At 39.2% G+C, this 18,780-nt stretch overlaps 1 protein-coding gene across 1 annotated transcript in view; it reads left to right on the forward strand.

Annotated features, from left to right (window-relative positions):
• The window catches only part of HERC2 (HECT and RLD domain containing E3 ubiquitin protein ligase 2), a 127,478-nt gene that overhangs the window by 92,411 nt on the left and 16,287 nt on the right, over positions 1–18,780 (forward strand). Inside the window, exons 62-80 of the mRNA XM_042458402.1 lie at positions 714–900; positions 2,712–2,852; positions 3,311–3,502; positions 4,143–4,296; positions 5,252–5,359; positions 6,058–6,189; positions 7,187–7,345; positions 7,438–7,556; positions 8,286–8,411; positions 8,679–8,834; positions 9,152–9,267; positions 9,366–9,564; positions 10,670–10,884; positions 11,575–11,752; positions 12,832–12,993; positions 14,102–14,193; positions 14,577–14,716; positions 15,490–15,677; positions 16,629–16,826. Coding sequence (XP_042314336.1) covers positions 714–900; positions 2,712–2,852; positions 3,311–3,502; positions 4,143–4,296; positions 5,252–5,359; positions 6,058–6,189; positions 7,187–7,345; positions 7,438–7,556; positions 8,286–8,411; positions 8,679–8,834; positions 9,152–9,267; positions 9,366–9,564; positions 10,670–10,884; positions 11,575–11,752; positions 12,832–12,993; positions 14,102–14,193; positions 14,577–14,716; positions 15,490–15,677; positions 16,629–16,826 — 2,962 coding nt within the window. The remainder of the gene's footprint in view (positions 1–713; positions 901–2,711; positions 2,853–3,310; positions 3,503–4,142; positions 4,297–5,251; positions 5,360–6,057; positions 6,190–7,186; positions 7,346–7,437; positions 7,557–8,285; positions 8,412–8,678; positions 8,835–9,151; positions 9,268–9,365; positions 9,565–10,669; positions 10,885–11,574; positions 11,753–12,831; positions 12,994–14,101; positions 14,194–14,576; positions 14,717–15,489; positions 15,678–16,628; positions 16,827–18,780) is intronic.

Consider the following 18,780-nt stretch of genomic DNA (forward strand, 5'->3'; position numbering starts at 1 on the left):
GCTTGACTCCAGAGAGAAATAAACTCTTCTCTGCACCACATGGGGAAATCTGAAAGAGCTGCTATCACATTATCATACTGAACCATAAATAAATTGATCTGGGATTTTGGGGTCAATATTTGGGCATAGGTTTTTAGATTTATAGATGAGTATATATGGTACTCTGTGTGTGTGTGTGTGTGTGTATACACATGTACATGAGAGACAGTTCCATCTGCAAACCTACTAAACCATTAGAAACTGTGGGTGATTTCACTAATATACGTTTTCTATCTGATGTTATGTCAGCTTATTAATAGGTCAAGTTTTAGACATGCTCTTTTAAAGACATACTTAAGCATGGGCAGCTCCTCTTAGCTAAAGGAAACCACTTTGCTGCTTTAAAACCCATTTTGGGAGAAAGGCAAGATATAGATAAATAAATAATTCAAGTAAAGATCTTAATAATGTATCTTACAGGGTAACATGCCTGTATGTTTGAAGCTGTTGTTTTTGCCTTTACAGCCTTTTGGTGCCTATTTCTTCCTGTCATGTTTTTAAAGGGATGATAAGCTATATTCCGTTGTATTTTCATCTACTGAGAATGTTTAGATTAGATGGTCCTTATTTGGGGCTAGCACTGAATGAACAGTGATGATTCTGTTTGATTTTTTATAAAAGAGGCAGCAGCTAATGTAGCAGAAAATATGATGAAAATTTTCATTTTGGTTTAGGGATGCTGTGGTTGGAGCATTGATGCCTGCAAGTATGATTGCACCAGTAGAATGTTTGTCTTCATCTCCTGCACCACCTCCAGACCTTTCTTCCACAGGCAGTACTTCCAGTGGAGAAGAAAATATGCTAGTGATAGATGTAGAAGAGCGATTAAGCCCAACCCCTTGGCAAGACAGGAGAACAGAGGTAAATATTTTTCTCAGATGAAAACATGAACATCATGCCTGTAGAAGGTGGGCAGAATACAGTGGTACCTCGGGATACGAAATACCCAGGTTACGAAATTTTCGGGATACGAAAAAATCCCATAGGAAAACATTGTTCCGGGTTACGAATGTTTTTTCGGGTTACGAAAAAACTTTTGGTGCTTTTTTCGGCTTTTTCGCACGGAATCGCGGCTTTTCCCCATTAGCGCCTATGGCAATTCGGCTTACGAAGGCTTTTCGGGTTACGAACGGTGCCACGGAACGAATTAATTTCGTAACCCGAGGCACCACTGTAATTGATTTCTTCCCACATAATATTTAGTAGAACTATGTAATTTGTCTGCATTTCATAGATGTAGCATTTCAGTATAAAAATACTATGTGTAGATGTGTTCTTAGTCTAGTTTATGAGCTTTGGAAATAATTGTGTGAGGCAGTTACAACACCTATAATAAAATAAGATGCCAAACCTTTTTAAGCCTCAGAGCTATGCAACAAGACAGACATTTTAAAGTTTCTCATGTTTTAGAATATCATTTTAATATGGCTGACTGTATTCCCCTCTATGAGCCTGCTTGGGCCTTGAAATCACCTCTCAGTCCCATAACTAACAAAAGCTTGGGTGGTGGGGACACAAGTTGGGCATTCTTGGTGGCTGCTGCTAGATTTTCGAATTCTCTTTCCAGCGCAGAATGGTCTCCTCCTTGCATCAGTAAGCAAAATCTTTCTTATTCCAACAGCTGGAGAAACAAAGTTTTAAATGGCTTGTGGGTGTGGCTTTGTTTTGATCTGTATTGTCTTAAACTGAATTGATTTTAACTGCTTTTTATCTTTCTAAATGTAGATTTAAATGGTTTTAATACTGTAAACCTAATGAGCCCTCCACATTTGTTGGGGTTAATCTCGCAGAACCCCTGCAAAAGTGGAAAAACAGTGAATATCAGCAGAGCCACTCACTTGCCCTATCTGGTCTTTGCCCACTTGTCTTCTTTTTCTCTTTCTTTCATGGCCAGATAACATGTGGAGGTGCTGGGAGCAATGGAGGGAAGGAGACTGGGAGGGTGTCAGGAAGCAGAGCCCCTACTTTCCTTCCTCTGCCAGCTGATGCCAGCTGCTGCCTCCACCACCACAGTCCTCTGGGGGCTTGCTTGCTTACCCTCCCTGCCTCTTTCTCTCATAGCTGGGGTGCACATGAAGGTGTGGGTACAGAAGGGGAAAGGAGCATAGGAAGGTAGCCAGGGCAGTTGGTGGAGGGTGGAGCTCCTTACCTCCCCCTTCTGCCAAGTGTTGCCAGTGCCACAGTCCCTGGGATTTACCCACCCCCTTGCCTCTTTCTCCCATGGCAGAGTGCATATGGAGCAGAAAATGTAGCAGAAAATATGCTGCCAAGGAAAAAACTACTTTCTCTCTCACTTTCCCTTTTCTTCCTCCCCCCCCCCCCCCCACATAACTCAAACTGCAAACATGGAAGGCCAGCTATAGTTTAATTCCATGTTAATGTTCACTTTTTGTATGTTTTTAGTTATATTGTTGTTTTTGAATGGGAAACTCTTTGGAGTGCCAATTCTAGGAGAAAGACAGGATATAAATAAATATAAAAATGAGTGAATGAATAAATACTTTACTTGAGAATTTTCTTACAGTAGGAGGATTAAATTTTTTTTTAAAAATCACTGAACAATTTGGCAAGACAGACACACATCTATGGCTTGCCTCTTAGCTGTGCAAAATTCCACTGTATCTGATTTAACAGCCTCTATCTGTTATTGTCATACTGTTTTGTTTGATTAGGTGGCTTCTTCAGAAGATGCTGTAACTCCTCCTGCTGTGACTCCCTCTGCCACTGCAGCCTCATCTCGTCCTTTCATTCCTGTCACAGATGACCCTGGAGCAGCTAGTATAATAGCAGAGACGATGACCAAAACCAAAGAGGTGCTGTTTCTATTTTTTTCTTATGTATATTTACAATATGTGTTCAAAAGGAACTAAATGTTGATGGTGTTTGAGAGATTTGGGTTGTAGGGCAGTCAGCTATTGTCAGTCTATTATGGCTAAAAATAAAATATTTAAGTCTATGCTAAGGTATAGAGTTAACAGGCAGTAGAATCTGAAACTGTATATATTGGGCTATTGGGCTAAATCTGGTTGTTAGTTCTAACTAGTACAAGTGGATAAAATCAGTGTTAACTTTGCAAGTCTGCACTTATATAATTTCCACAGTTTCAATTTGTTTACTGTAGTTAGCATTATCAACAGAATTTAGCCCATTCTAATTTGTTAATTGTCCTTTTTTTTTTTTTTTGAAAAAAACAAACCCTCATCTCTACTAGTTATAGTAAAAGTTTTCACATATGTTCTTCATTTGTCTTATTTTCCATTTTATTTTGAAGGATGTGGAAAGCCAAAGTAAGGTCTCTGGTCCTGAACCACAATACTTGGATGAATTTACTGGTCTCCTGGTTCCAGATGACACCAGAGTCATGGTTGATCTGCTGAAGCTGGCTGTGTCCAGTCGTGCTGGAGAGAAGGGAAAAGATGTTCTTTCAGCTGTGCTGTCTGGCATGGGTACTGCTTACCCTCAGGTGGGTTAAACTAACCTCAGTTTTTACTCCATTGTTACTCTTTAACCTCTGTGATGGGAATTCCTAATAATGAAATTGTTGCTGAAAAGTTAAAAGCACTGCAAAAAATGTGTCCATGGAGTGACATTCTTAAAGATATTTTCAAAATGAAACTGTAATATGTAAACAAGTTGTATCAAGATGTTTCCAGCTGAAAGGCTGACCTGGAAAAGTTGAAATTTTGTAAGGAAAATGTGTGTATGTGCACGGGCATGTACATGTTATTGTACAAGTTTGTAAAAAACTGATTGGAAAATTGGGTTCATGTCTCTTGTGTTTCTTTAAGACAAGCTTCAAACAATTTAATTTTTCTTTTTCTTTGGTCTATACTGGTAAGACAGGTGTCCCAAATGTGAAAACACTCCCAATGCAGCCAAATACACTTTGATGCCCTTTTCAAAACCTTATGTTAAATGCAGCAATGTCTGCAGAGAAACCAACACTTCTGGTGATGGGATGGAACGTATCCCCCTGTCACTATATGCTTTCAGCTAACCTGTGACTTCAACAGGTTTTATGGAATACTATAGTTAGAGCATTGACTGAAGGATAAAGTGGCTTTGTTTTCAAAGAGTGAATCATCAAAGATTTGTATTTTCAGGTTGCTGATATGTTGTTGGAGCTGTGTGTTACAGAATTAGAAGATGTGGCAACTGATTCACAAAGTGGTCGTTTGTCTTCACAACCTGTGGTGGTGGAAAGTAGTCATCCCTATACAGATGATACTTCCACAAGTGGCACAGTTAAAATACCAGGTATGAAATCTCAGAAAGTTCTCATGGGGCCCGTACAGACAGGCCAAAATAAAGCTGGTTTGGTTCACTTTGGAGGTATGCTGTTTAAATGATACACACATCTTAAGAGGCCAGAACCTGCATCAAAACAACACTCCAGTCCTTAGGACTGGAGCATGCTTTGGTGTGGCTTCCAGCCTCTTAGGACGCATTCAAACAGTATATCTCCAAAATGACCCAAAGCAGCTTTATTTTGGCTTGTCTGTTCGGGCCCATTGATAGGTTAAAACAATACCTGTACATTCATTTCAAATGTTTGTAGAAGCTTCATTCTTCTTTTTTAAATGAAAAAAATGTACTGTTGCATCCTGAAACTCTTTAGTATTTTGGATAAATATAAACAAAAATGGCATGTCAGCTGTCATTAAGCTCCCATAAGGATTGTGTGGACATCCTTGGGCAGTGATTATTAGATTAGAAAAAGTACAATATTTTCTCATTCACAGTGTTTCTGCAGCATGATGATTCCTGTGTTGACTATCATTACTTAATGGAATTAATTTTAGATTAATTCAGGGGAGCTATGTCCATGTTGTCTATTAAGATCATTTTGACTTTCTTGCTTTAAGACAAAGTTCCATATTTTTGATGGCTAAGAGCCTTTAAAGGCTAAAGTTGAAGTCTGGACTTAATAGCTGTTAAATGTGTGCACAATCCTCTTTATTATGTTGACCTGTACTTTGGGTAATCATCATACAAAGTTTTAAATGAACCTTTCATTAAAGTTTGTTTATTTATTTATGTACTGCTTTTTTTTTCTAAAGCAGGATCCAGACATCTTACAATATAAAATCAGGGAATCTTGCTAAATATACAACACAAAAGATTTGAAAAACTATACAGAAAGATGGCTTGTATGTGGTCTATTGCTCTTGCTATAGATTTCTGATTATATTTTTCTGGCTTTAATCTTCAGGTGCTGAAGGACTTAGAGTAGAGTTTGATCGCCAGTGTTCTACAGAGCGACGCCATGATCCGCTCACTGTCATGGATGGAGTCAATCGGATAGTTTCTGTGAGATCAGGTAATGATAAAGAATTTCAGATTGTTTCATTTTGGGTCCACTATTTTGCCATTGTTTATTGTGTTGCAGGTCAATTTGCAGGTTTATTTATGGCAGGGAGAAATAACATAAATAAATAAATAAATAAATAAATAAATAAATAAATAAATATAATATAATATAATATAATATAATATAATAAAAACAGATAATCTTTAACCCACAAAACATTGGGTAGACTGTGTGTGATAGAAGTAAACAGTTTTCTTCACATACTGAATCCATAATCCTATGTAAAGCCTTCTGGCACACGCTATTGTTGTTATGTATTCTTTTGAACTATAACCCACTTCAGCCCTTTGATCTTATGCTGGTTACAATTTTTAATTTGCCTCTTCCTGATCTAGTTTTGATTTGCAAAACATATTCTCTGGGTAGTACAGAAGAACAATCCATGTCACGTGGGTTGTTTCCCTTCATGCCAACGCAGAAGGCAGGAGTAGGTGTTCCAGTAAATTCTTCAATGTAGATTGTGATTCTCTGGAAGTAGATTTGTGATGCATCTAGTTTGCAATAGTCGTATAAAGTTGTGGGAATAGTATGTGGCTTTTCTTGGTGAAGTTAAAATTTATTGTTCTATATGGCAACATGACAAAAAGAGCAGATCTCTACCCTCAGAGTTTATAATCTAGATAGCCTTTTTCACCCCTACTTTATAGGTCGAGAATGGTCTGACTGGTCTAGTGAACTGCGCATTCCAGGAGATGAATTAAAATGGAAATTTATCAGTGATGGTTCTGTAAATGGATGGGGCTGGCGCTTCACAGTTTATCCCATCATGCCAGCAGCAGGTGAATGTTATATATGACTGTGGGGCAGAATAGTGAATCACACTGGTGTACATGTTTCCCAGTTATCAGGAAATGTTATACTAGTAGATTAATAAACAGCTTAAACAGGAGGAAGAGGAAAGATTGAATACATCTACACTAGAGAACATGTGGTAAACATTTAACTCACATTATTTTATTATTATTATTAACTTTTATTTATAAAGCGCTGTAAATTTACACAGCGCTGTACATACAATCTTTTAGTTAGACGGTTCCCTGCCCTCAGGCTTACAATCTAAGAAGACACGACACAAAAGGAGAGGGGAGTGGTGGTGGGGAATGGGATCAGGTCCAGCAGTTCTTCTCCACCTCCGAGGCCTGGACCAAGGCAGATCGACTGGAGGAAGGGCTTGGCTTCTTAATGGATGGTTAAAAGGAGGCTTCCTGGGTCAGAGAGGGGCTCACCTCTGGGAATGCTTCTCCAAACAATATAGTCTTTAATTCAGTTTTGAAACTGGGTAGAGAAGCGATGAGGTGTGCATGTGGGGGAAGAAGGTTCCAGGAGTAAGGGGCAGCAAGTGAGAAGGGACGAATTCGGGAGGGGGCAGTGGTAGTCCTACACTGTGACAGGAGACCTTGACTACAAGAGCGGAGGGTATGAGTAGGAATGTAATGATGCTAAGTTTGATCAGTATGAACTTTTCTTCTACTGATGACAGCCAAGTGCCTGTGTTTAAAGAGGTTGTTGCTTCAAGAACCAATGTAGAGTAAAACCCTTTGATAACCTAGTTATCATGTGATAATTGTAGTCATTACAGGAATAGCAGTGGTCATATGCACCTAGCTCATGTTTGAACTATAGATTGTTAAGTTGCTGTTGCTATACTTGTAGTGTATATTTAAATTTTTCTTCCCAGTAGCCCAGGTCAGATTGCAGTTAAAATGGTACTTTAAAAAAAATGTGAATGCAAACTTTGATTGATACAAGTAATGTTATTATTTTTTCTGACTGCAGGTCCAAAAGACCTTCTGTCTGATCGCTGCATACTTTCTTGCCCCTCGATGGATTTAGTAACATGTTTACTGGATTTCCGTTTGAATTTTGCATCTAATAGGAGCATTGTTCCTCGCTTAGCAGCCTCACTAGCAGCATGTGCTCAGCTGAGTGCTTTAGGTAGGTGCAATTTCGGGGAAGCTTCTGATTTACATATTTAAAATAGATTTTTAACTCTGTCTGCATTACTTTTCCCCTCATGCGTCTTTTAGCTGCTGGCCACAGGATGTGGGCCTTACAAAGACTACGGAAGTTGCTAACCACTGAGTTTGGCCAGTCAATTAACATCAATAGAATACTGGGAGATAATGATGGTGAAGCACGCACTATGGTAATTCCTGTTGTAAAATCAAGAATATTTGAGGTGGTTGTGATGCTAATTTAAATAGTAACTCATAGCAATATTCCATGTTATGTAGAAGGTGGAGCAAGCTTATTTTCTCCTGCTCCAAAGTATAGGATCCAAACCACTGGATTCAAATTACAAGAAAAGAGATTTTGCCTGAAGAATTAGGAAGAACTTTCTGATAGTAAGAGCCACCTGACAATGGAATAGTCTACTTCAGAGGGTAGTGGACTCTTCTTTTTAGGCAGATGGATTCTTGCACTGTTGGAGGAGGGGTTAGATTTGATGACCTTTGGGTATATTCTGGCGCTATAATTCATACAGTTTAATTATCCATGTAATACCATACAGCTTTTGGGTTTTAATGTAATTTTAGTGTTAGGTAATGCTTTTCCTCCCAGAAAAACCCATGGTCTTCTAGATACTTGATTGGTGGAGTTAACAAAGGGTGATGTGATTAATTTTGTCAAAATTATGGCACAAATATGGCATGAATATTTCCTTTCCCTGATAAAACTGTACATAGCTGTGTGATTTCATAGAACAGGAGGAATCAAAGCTGCTTTATAGGTAGTCAGGCAGTACACATATAGTAGAAAAATGAGCAATTTCCCACCCCACCCATTGCCATGGTAGTTTAAAAGACCATTATGAAGAAAATCCATTACAAAGAGCCATTTGGAAACTATTACGTCTTGATACTTTTCCTTCCAGAGTTTCACCGGCAGTGCCTTAGCTGCTTTGGTTAAAGGCCTTCCTGAAGCTTTGCAGCGGCAATTTGATTATGAAGATCCCATTGTCAGAGGTGGCAAGCAATTACTCCACAGCCCCTTTTTTAAGGTAATGTAGCTTGGGATACAGAAATAAGGGAAAATTTAGAAGATATAATTTGGGTAACCTTTAGCATTGCTTAAAAGCAAATTTTGAATGTGAAACTTCAGGCCAATCCTTATTATAAGTAGAAATGGTGACTGGAGAAGAACTTTAAAAGATTCACTTGATGAGTACTTCTAATATGAGGAACAGCCAGTAGTGATACAGTTGCCCAGATGAAATCTTGTGCTTTCCACCTAAATTGGTTTTTTTTGTTTGTTTGTTTGCTTGTAGGTGCTTGTAGCACTTGCTTGTGACCTAGAACTGGATACACTTCCCTGCTGTGCAGAGACACATAAATGGGCTTGGTTTCGAAGATACTGCATGGCTTCCAGGGTTGCTGTAGCCCTTGATAAGAGAACACCGTTGCCTCGCCTCTTCCTTGATGAGGTATTGGGGAACATCTTTAATGCTTGTACAGTGAAAGACATACATTTTAATTTATTATTCAGATAGCTATTGTGGAAAGGATCATTAATGTGTAAATGTTGTGCACCTTCTGCAAAATGAGACCACCAAAGGATAATTAGAGGCCTGCCAATGTTTGGCTTGATTGACATCTCCTGCCTATTTTTAGCAGGATATTGTGGTGCCTGACTGTTTGCTCTTGGTGTCAAGGCAAAGTGAAATAGCAAAGAAATTTACAAAAAAAGTTAGGTGTTGTTTTGCTTTAACAAATCACTTTAAAAGTCTAATCTATATTGCAGGTGGCCAAGAAAGTTCGTGAATTAATGGCTGATAATGAAAATATGGATGTTTTACATGAGAGTCACGATGTTTTTAAGAGAGAGCAAGATGAACAGCTTGTGCAGTGGATGAATAGGTACTTGCAGGCTTCAATTTCTTGAACAATATTCCAGCTCTAAATGTGGGACTTTAGGATGTTTCTCATTACCATATGGCTTCTCTTCTTTTTAATAGGCGACCAGATGATTGGACACTTTCTGCAGGAGGGAGTGGAACTATTTATGGCTGGGGCCATAATCACAGAGGACAGCTTGGAGGCATTGAAGGTGCAAAGGTCAAAGTTCCTACTCCATGTGAAGCCCTTGCCACACTTAGACCCGTGCAGTTAATTGGCGGCGAGCAAACACTTTTTGCAGTGACTGCTGATGGGAAGGTAAGTGTATACAGTACACTGGGCCCTTAGTATCTGCTGGGGTTTGGTTCGAAGACCCCTTGTGGATGTCAAAATCCATGGATGTTCAAATCCTTTTAAATACAGTGGTATATTAAAATGGTTTCCCTTATATAAAATGGCAAAATCAAGTCTTGCTTCTTAGAGTTTATATTTTTGGGAAATATTTTTAAACTGTGGATGCTTTAATCCATGGATAAAAAGTCAATGGATAAGGAGGGCTGACTGTATAACATGTCTAGTTAGGCCATATGGGAAAGACCCAAAGTGATCAGTGAGGTTTGAATGAAAAGGAAGATTGGTTCTGATGGAAGTAAACTGCACAATTGTAATATGTCAGATATACCAGAAACAGCAAGTACTGTTTCCATTGAAAGTCTCCAAGATCACTCAACTGACCTTATATACACAAAGTGTTATTTGAAAGAGTTTGTTTATTTGTACAACAGTTGTTGGTTAACTTTGGAATTCAAAGCCCAACATCACTCAAATGACCACAAACATCCACTCCCAAGATTGCCCATACCTTCTATGACATCAGAAGAGAAAGCTACATGATAATCACATGAAATGTAGCATCTCATGCTCAATCACACTGGAAGCTCTTGTTACCTGTATGGTAGAGTTGCAAGTTCTGTGTCATGAGTTCCTTCACTCCACTAGTTAGTGTTAAAAAGAAACGGTCATTGTGGAGAGGATAATCCAGCTGTTTCTTATATTCCCCCCTCCCCAGTAATTTTTATGTGAGAGAATAGAGTAGGCCCTCTGTATCCACGGACTTGCCATCTGCGGATTCCAGCATTCGCGGATAGCAAGCCTGGGGAGGGGGCAGCAGGGGAGGAGAAGGAGACAGCAGAGGGGGGGAAGAAGATAAGGGAAGGAGAAAGAGATGGCAGTGGCGGGAGGGAAGAGGAGGAGGGGGAGGAAGAGGTCTTCTGGATGAGAAAATTTGACAGGCTTATTAATTATTAGCTACTGTTTTTCTTCCTTTTCCATAACACTATCAACACTGTTCTCCACAGAAGCATTGAATATTCACATTCACATGTGAAAATTTTTTGCAGTTAAAAAATTCCTTTCTTTTTAGTTATATGCCACTGGATATGGTGCTGGTGGAAGGCTTGGAATTGGAGGGACAGAGTCTGTTTCTACTCCAACACTGTTAGAATCTATTCAGCATGTGTTTATAAAGAAAGTTGCAGTAAATTCTGGAGGAAAGCATTGCCTAGCCCTGTCTTCAGAGGGAGAAGTCTATTCCTGGGGTGAGGCAGAAGATGGCAAACTGGGTCATGGCAACAGAAGGTAATACAATAATATTTCAGCAAATATGCTATGTGCCTATTAGGGTTGAGGCAGAGAAAAATCCTAAAAGAGGACAAGCTCCTTATTTATAACTCATTATAGAATAATTGAATTGAGTCATTTCTTATATTGTGCCAGTGCTCTGTGGGAGAGCAGGCCTAGCCCCTCCTGTTTTTGGCAGACTCCACTAACATAACATAGCACAAGGATGGGTAACTTTGGCTCTCCAAATATTGTTGGATTGCATCTTCCACCAGCACTAGGCAGCCAATGGTGAGCAATCATGAAAAGACTTAACATCATGAGGAGTGTTGTGGTTGACCATCTGTGGCATAGCACAATGGGCAGGACAACTGTTTTAGTAAAAACTATAACCAGAGATACTGCGTTTGAGCATTGGCTGAAAGTTTGTTTGTTGGGTATTTGCCCACTGTGTCCATGCTGATGTGTAATTTCATAAGTTTAGGATTAGAACAAAGTATTTGACTTCTGTGTTACAGTCTCTAACACAGGAAACTGTTCGTTGAAGCTGTTTGTTCCACAAAGTTTGTGAGCTATGCTTTAATTGTTCTTCTCAGTTTCTGTTATAAAATGAACTTTTGTACTTTTCCCTCTGTACTTACTGAAGTATGCTACGTATCATAAATTGAGTACTTGATTATTCATTTTGTTTCCAATTGTTTGGTCTAGCCCTTGTGATCGTCCTCGAGTAATCGAATCTTTGCGAGGCATAGAAGTGGTTGACATTGCAGCTGGTGGTGCACACAGCGCATGTATTACTGCTGCGGGAGATCTTTACACATGGGGCAAAGGAAGATATGGACGTCTTGGCCATGGAGATAGTGAGGATCAGCTAAAACCGAAACTGGTGAGATGAAGTCTCAATCATGTGGTTCAGTCACCTTTTCAGTGGCTAGTAAATATCCTAAAAGCACCAGATCCTAGCAGGGTTACCCTGGTTAATACTTAGATGGGAGACCACCAATGAATACCAGGTGCTGTAGGCTGTACTGTATTTCAGAAGAAAGAACCACCTCTGAGTATTCCTTCCCTAAGGAAAACCTTTGAAATTCATAGAGTCACCGTAAGTTGACAAGTGACTTGAGGGCATATATACACACAATATTTTGTAAATTGGGCTAGTGTACCTGCAAGTTTAGTCTAAAATCAGTTGCCAAAGTATGCTACATATTTTACCAACTTCTATTGATATGAGTAACAGTGGAAAAGAGGAACAACTGTTAACATCTACAGCTAGTCTAGTCTGATGTTGTTAGTTTCACAGATATATAATTTTGTTACTCAGCAGTTAATTTCAACTTAATCAACAGTTATTTGTAGCTGGATCATTTAAAACAATGATGGTAGGCATATATATAATATGAATGTGGCCAGTGCAACTTAACTTCCAAATAGGTATGTTTTCAGATGTAGCAGTAGTGATGGTGTCTAATGTTGTAATGTATGTTTTCTTTTTGCTCCAAGGATCATAGATTGATCTTTCTCAGTTTGCTGTAAAGAAACAGCAGCAGTAGCTTCAAATCTCCTTCCAGAAAGTTAGACCATCCTTTGTCCTATTTGTTGCCCATGACCAAGATCTTTGTCCTGTTTATTGCTGTTTTCCTTGGATCAGAATAAATACCATGTCCAAAATATACAAGAATAAGAAGACTGGTCCCTGGATCCACAATAATTGCTCACCTTTTTAAAATGGTGTATGCTTTACAAAGTTCAACAAAATGCTCCTCCCTCCCTTTTGAAACTTCATATGTGTACAACATATAATCAATCTTCAGTTATTGATGCAAAATCCTGGACTCTCAAACAGGTTTACTGTGGAGTTAAATTGAACTGACAGTTTGTTTAACAAGCTACATAGGTTGTTGGATACCTCTACTAATTTAGTTTCTTTGAGGTTTCTTTCTCAACAAACTGACTGTCTTCCAGGTGGAAGCACTCCAGGGCTACCGTGTGATTGACATAGCCTGCGGCAGTGGAGATGCACAGACGCTGTGCTTGACAGATGATGATACTGTCTGGTCATGGGGAGATGGAGACTATGGAAAACTTGGCAGAGGAGGTAGTGATGGCTGTAAGGTGCCAATGAAGGTACTTTGATTTCAAAATCTGCTTTCAGTCTATAAAAGTTTGAGATATGTATGTCAGCATGGAGATATCAGGTTATTTTTAAAAAGAGCATTAACTAGCTGAAATAAAAGAATGGTGAATGCTGTGGCATTTTTATGTGCAATTGATTAGATGTGCGATGATTAAGTCAAAATGTCATCATTTGATAGATTGCTGTGCAACTTTTAAACTATGACTAATGAGTTAGCTGTCACACATAAAAAGTCATGTATGTAGTTTAAGAGCATATATTGACAGTCAGGATTGATTATTCTGCTGGTATAATTATCAAGATGTGTAGTTCCATGTCTTAAAAAATACCCAGGAGAGGATATCTAAGACATATTTAGTGTCATTTCCATCAAAGAAACATCTGTTCCAAAAGTTTAAAGACTTTGACAGGACTGAAATGTTTTGGAGAAAATACAGGGAATTATAAGAGACTGCAGCAGGCCTCTGCTTCCCCTTTCAAATGTTTAAATCAAAATTTTATTTTTTAAAAAACAATTTCTTGAGTTCAGGCTACTGTTGAACCATTTAAGGAAATAAAAGCAGCAGATCTTCCCCATTTGGGATGCTTTCTGGTTTGATACATTCCAACTCTGTCATTGGAGTTGAACACATCTTTCTCTTTATAAACCTCTAAGAGACTTCTTGTCAGTCTCCCTGTCTCTTTGTGAAGCTTTACCATATGGCTGTCAACACCTTGTTTGAGGATTGTCTTGGGAGAACAACACTGTACATTTTCTGTGTAAATGTTGCCTTTATTTCTCTCAATTTATTTTTTCTGTGTCTGAAGGAATGAAAGCTAAACACTGCTTAAATAGAGATAGCAAAGAAAAGGGAGAAAGGTCAGATTATATTAAATATTATAAATAAAAGTAATGAGACTTTTTAGCTAGATGTAACTTCATTTCAGTGAGCCTAATCTGGGAAAATTAACATTAGATTTAGCCCAGTGAAAATTGGGTTTAATCAATATTAAAACCATTATTTGACTGGAATGTCTGTTTTAAAATGCCTTTGGACACCTGCATGCTCCAAAGTTAGCCTGTTTTTTTTCAGTTACCCTTAAGTTTCTCTTTCCTAGATCGATTCCCTCACAGGAGTTGGAGTAGTTAAAGTAGAATGTGGCTCTCAGTTTTCTGTGGCTCTTACCAAGTCTGGAGCTGTGTATACATGGTAAGTGCATTCATGGTAATTGGAGTTGAATTTTTAGGAGAAATTTAATAGTAGTTCTTTGTGGATTTCTGTCTTTATCTTACAAAATTATAGATTATGCTTTAATGTAATTTTTTGTTTGTTTCTTTAATTTGCCACCTTGAAATATTAGAATAATCTAAAGAAAGAAATACCTGTGTTGTAAATAACTGTAAGTTACCATATGATCAAAGCTGTGCTTCTTTTGTAGTTGCTAGGAGGCATTTGGTGGTTTATCTTTGTAACATTTGTTATGTAAATGTAGGGACAGAACCATATGCTAATCCACCAAGTCAGGGTTTTGGATTTGGAACTGATTGACAAGAAAACAAATGCATTGATTGAAATCTGTTTGCTCAATACAGGGGTAAAGGAGATTACCATCGATTAGGCCATGGATCAGATGACCATGTTCGAAGACCTCGTCAAGTCCAGGGATTGCAAGGAAAGAAAGTCATTGCCATTGCAACTGGTTCATTGCACTGTGTATGTTGTACTGAAGATGGTGAGTAGTATAACTGTTATGTGATATTTCACCACTTAAAACTGAACATGATCTTAATTCATCATTTATAAGGAGCTTGACTGTACTTGCACCAGTGTCCCCCCCGCATAAAGCAAAGTGTGTATATGCTTGAGCCCCATTATATCCAATGGGGCTTGTGCTTGCCCTATGGCTGCGCGCACCTTTCGCGAGCCCCATTGATTTAATGGGGCTCGTGTTCGTTGTGAAGCCACATGCGCACATCGTACATTCTCCCCTATAATCCTGCCTATAACGAGCCTGCATATGGTGTGGACTCTGTATTAAGTGTAATCACACTCTGTATCCATACTTAACAGGAACAGTCAGACACAGTTGTAAAAAAATAAACAAGCAGAGGTTGATTAGGACACAATTAGATCACATGTTAACCCCTGAACTAATTCACAGCTCCCCCAAATCCTATTCAGTTCTTTCCCTTGGCTGACTGTCCTATCTTATCCTGTTACAGCTTTTCCCTATCTGCCCTCTGTCACAGACTAGCCTTAGTTTTGTATCATTTCTCCTGCACAGCATTGCCTGAGCTGTGATTGACTGGTGCCTTCCAGGCTTGTCCAACTCCTCCCTTCACCACTTAAGATTTTTTTTAAAAATGTATTTAATGTCCCACCTTTCTCCTGGCAGTGGGAACCAAGGTGTAATGTTTTGTCTGACTTAGCATCACTAAGCTATGATTGTAACTCATATCTTTAGATTTGATGTATTTGGTGAAATGATGGTTTTGATTGACACAGGTGAAGTTTATACATGGGGAGATAATGATGAAGGGCAGCTTGGAGATGGGACAACAAATGCCATTCAGAGACCACGTCTGGTTGCTGCTCTTCAGGGTAAAAAGATTAACAGAGTGGCTTGTGGTTCAGCACACACCTTAGCCTGGTCTACCAGCAAGCCAGCAAATGCAGGGAAGCTCCCTACACAGGTAAAACTTGAGTCTCTTTGAAATCACATTTTAAACCTCTTGGCAACATGTATAAAAAGAATGGTCTTAGCTCTCAGTGGCTAATGGGCATAGGTCAAGTATTATTGATTCTATCTCCCCCACTCACCATTGACCACTTCATTTTATTCGTTGGCTCCATTTATGGTTGTGTTGAATATTCTCCTGTTCAGGCATTGTATTCAAATAGTGCTTTTGATGAGGGGAAGAGATGTTTCTTCCTATTCCTTTCCCCATAATTGGCTGAAGATTCAGGGCCATTGTTCAGTGACTGTTGTCCTGTTCTAGACACTGTTGCTTCCTGCATCAGTCACATGGCTGATGCTAGCTAACTAGAGAGTGGAGTGCCACCAAAACATTGTGTAGCCATCAGATTTGGCTGTGTGATACATGTGAAATCAAACATGGGCCTGAAACAGATAGACCAAAAGCACCCTCTGTGATCCTGGACTATGATCCCATTCCCAGGTTGGTTTTCCTACTGACCAACAGCACTTCAGTCTGGTCTGGATTAAGCCTCAGTCTATTCACCTACATGAAATGGCAGCACCATGAAATTTTCTGAACACGTATTTAGCTGGCCAAATAATGTAAAAATATTAATAAAATAAAGTTGAATATTTATTTCCTCTGAGCTGTCCCACATGTGAGTTCTGCACCTCTGTACACTGTAAAACTTTGTAAACATCTTGGAAGTTTACATAAATTAGAAAGAGCTGTCCATCCAAGCTGCTTTAACAGCTTAGGAAGGGTGCTCACATTTTTTTATGATAGTGAATGGTTTGACTGCAAGATGGAATGGCATGAGATGAGAATGCTTTTCAAGGGTATTGGATTGGTGGAAATACGCATTAGCTCTTTCTGTATATTTGCTGTGTATTTCTCTAGCAACCTTTATCAGAATATATAGCACTAACAATGTGGCTCTTCCAGGTTCCTATGGAATACAATCATCTACAAGAAATTCCTATCATTGCCTTGAGAAATAGGTTGCTGTTACTGCATCACATCTCTGAACTCTTTTGTCCTTGCATTCCCATGTTTGATCTTGAGGGCCGCCTTGATGAAACTGGCCAGGGCCCATCAGTGGGATTTGATACATTACGAGGAATTTTGATATCTCAAGGAAAGGTATTTGTCTCAAACTTCAATATTCTACTATTTTTTAAAAGAAAAAAAATCACTTTTTAAGTCAAATTTATTTCATTAATTGTATGTGAGGACAGAACTGTGTGTGCATACCGTTGGCCGTGGCATTACAACTTTTGCCCCACCATTAACAACAGAGAAAGAGAAATCCTATAGCTGTTGATACTGCAGATTGCTGGCAATCTTGCAGACTGCATTTGCAGAAGGTGTGAGCCTTTATTTCACCTCTTTGCAGCAATCCATCAGGCAAGCCTGCTTCTGCACCACCATCAGCTGCACAGAAGCAGTACAAATGACTGCTTCTGGGTCAGTTTAGAGGGGAGCCAGTTCCTCTTCCCAGCAATCCCAACTGCCATCGTTAGTTTTGTATACCATTCTTAATAGTGTTAAAAGAGGCAGTTCTGATCAGTGGCAGAAAATTGATCAATAAGGGTTATGTAGTGGTAGGAGAACATAGAGATTCTACAAGTTGTGCCCAGGAGCTGCCTAGGGCTGTAAATTATTTATCCCTGGTGTAGTTACATGGAATCTGACCATTAGTACAACTCTGATTTTATATTTTGGCCAATATCTGCTTAGCAACATTTCACTGTTACATCTTTTAAAACCAGAAAGTGAGATATAGTTCTGTTTAGATGAGTAGTTTCAAACAATTGGGGCAATGTATAGCTTTTCTTTAAAATACAGTTGCCATTGCTTTCTTTATTCATATCCTTTAAAAGTCAGACTGAAACCTGAGGAGCATTAACTGCCCCACTGACATGGAAGCCACCAGCCAGCACTGCTTTCTGTACCTTATAACCATCTTTACATCCATCTGGAATAGTGGTGAAGGCAAGCACTTCTTTGACTAATCGAGCTGGTTGTAAAATATACCACTTCTTTTTATAGTCATAATGTTACATTGTCAGTGGCTGTGGGATTCACAGTTTGAGTACACATATGCTCATGACTTAATTGCACTCCCTCATCACTTCCCAAACCCAAACTGTGCCCAGTTTTCCTCTTTTGGACTGCCAGGAGCCTCCTAATGGTGTAAGGATGTGTTGGTTGAAAAGGCTAGGACATATAAGGAAGTGTAGTGGCAGTCTTGTCCCACCGAATAATAATAATAATAATAATAATAATAATAATAATAATAATAATAATTTTTATTTATATCTCCTGCTTCTCCGTTCGGATAGAAGTGGGATTACAACAGTATAAACATCATAAAATACATACAAAATACATCAATCAAAAATAAAAAGGGAAGAGTTGTTACAGTATTGCTCACAGTCATAAGAATTGAGTCATCATATTCAGATGTTCAAAATCAGATTAGAGGAGACCCGTTGGATAGACCCACCGGAAGAGATCTGTCTTCAATGCCCTCTTGAAGGCTTCCAAAGAAGGTATAAGACAGATCTCTTCTGGTAAGTTGTTCCAAAGTCTAGGGGCCATAGCAGAAAACATTTTACAAGAGGTGGTTTTCAACCTGGTTTTGGGGTGTTCTAATATTTTTGTGCCAGATGTCCTGAGAGTGCGGGGCGGATTATGTAGGGAGAGGCGTTCCCTTAAGTAACTTGGGCCCAGGCCATGTAGGGCTTTATAGGTAATAACCGACACTTTGTATTGCGCCCGGAAGCTAATCGACAGCTAATGTAGAGATTTCAACACCGGTGTAATATGCTCTGATCTCGGTGTCCTGGTGATCAGTCTGTCTGCAGCATTCTGAATCAATTGGAGCTTCCGAACTTGGTACAAAGGTAGCCCCATGTAGAGCGCATTACAGAAATCTAAACAAGAGGTTACCAGTGCATGTAGTACTGTTTCAAGGTCTCCCTGAGCCAGGTAGGGACGCAGTTGGCGTATCAGCCAAAGTTGACACCATGCACTCCTGGCTATCGCCTGCACCTGAGATGTCAACTGTAGAGACGAGTCCAGGAGTACTCCC

Source organism: Sceloporus undulatus, chromosome 3, assembly GCF_019175285.1.
Source record: "Sceloporus undulatus isolate JIND9_A2432 ecotype Alabama chromosome 3, SceUnd_v1.1, whole genome shotgun sequence".
NCBI lineage: Eukaryota > Metazoa > Chordata > Lepidosauria > Squamata > Phrynosomatidae > Sceloporus > Sceloporus undulatus.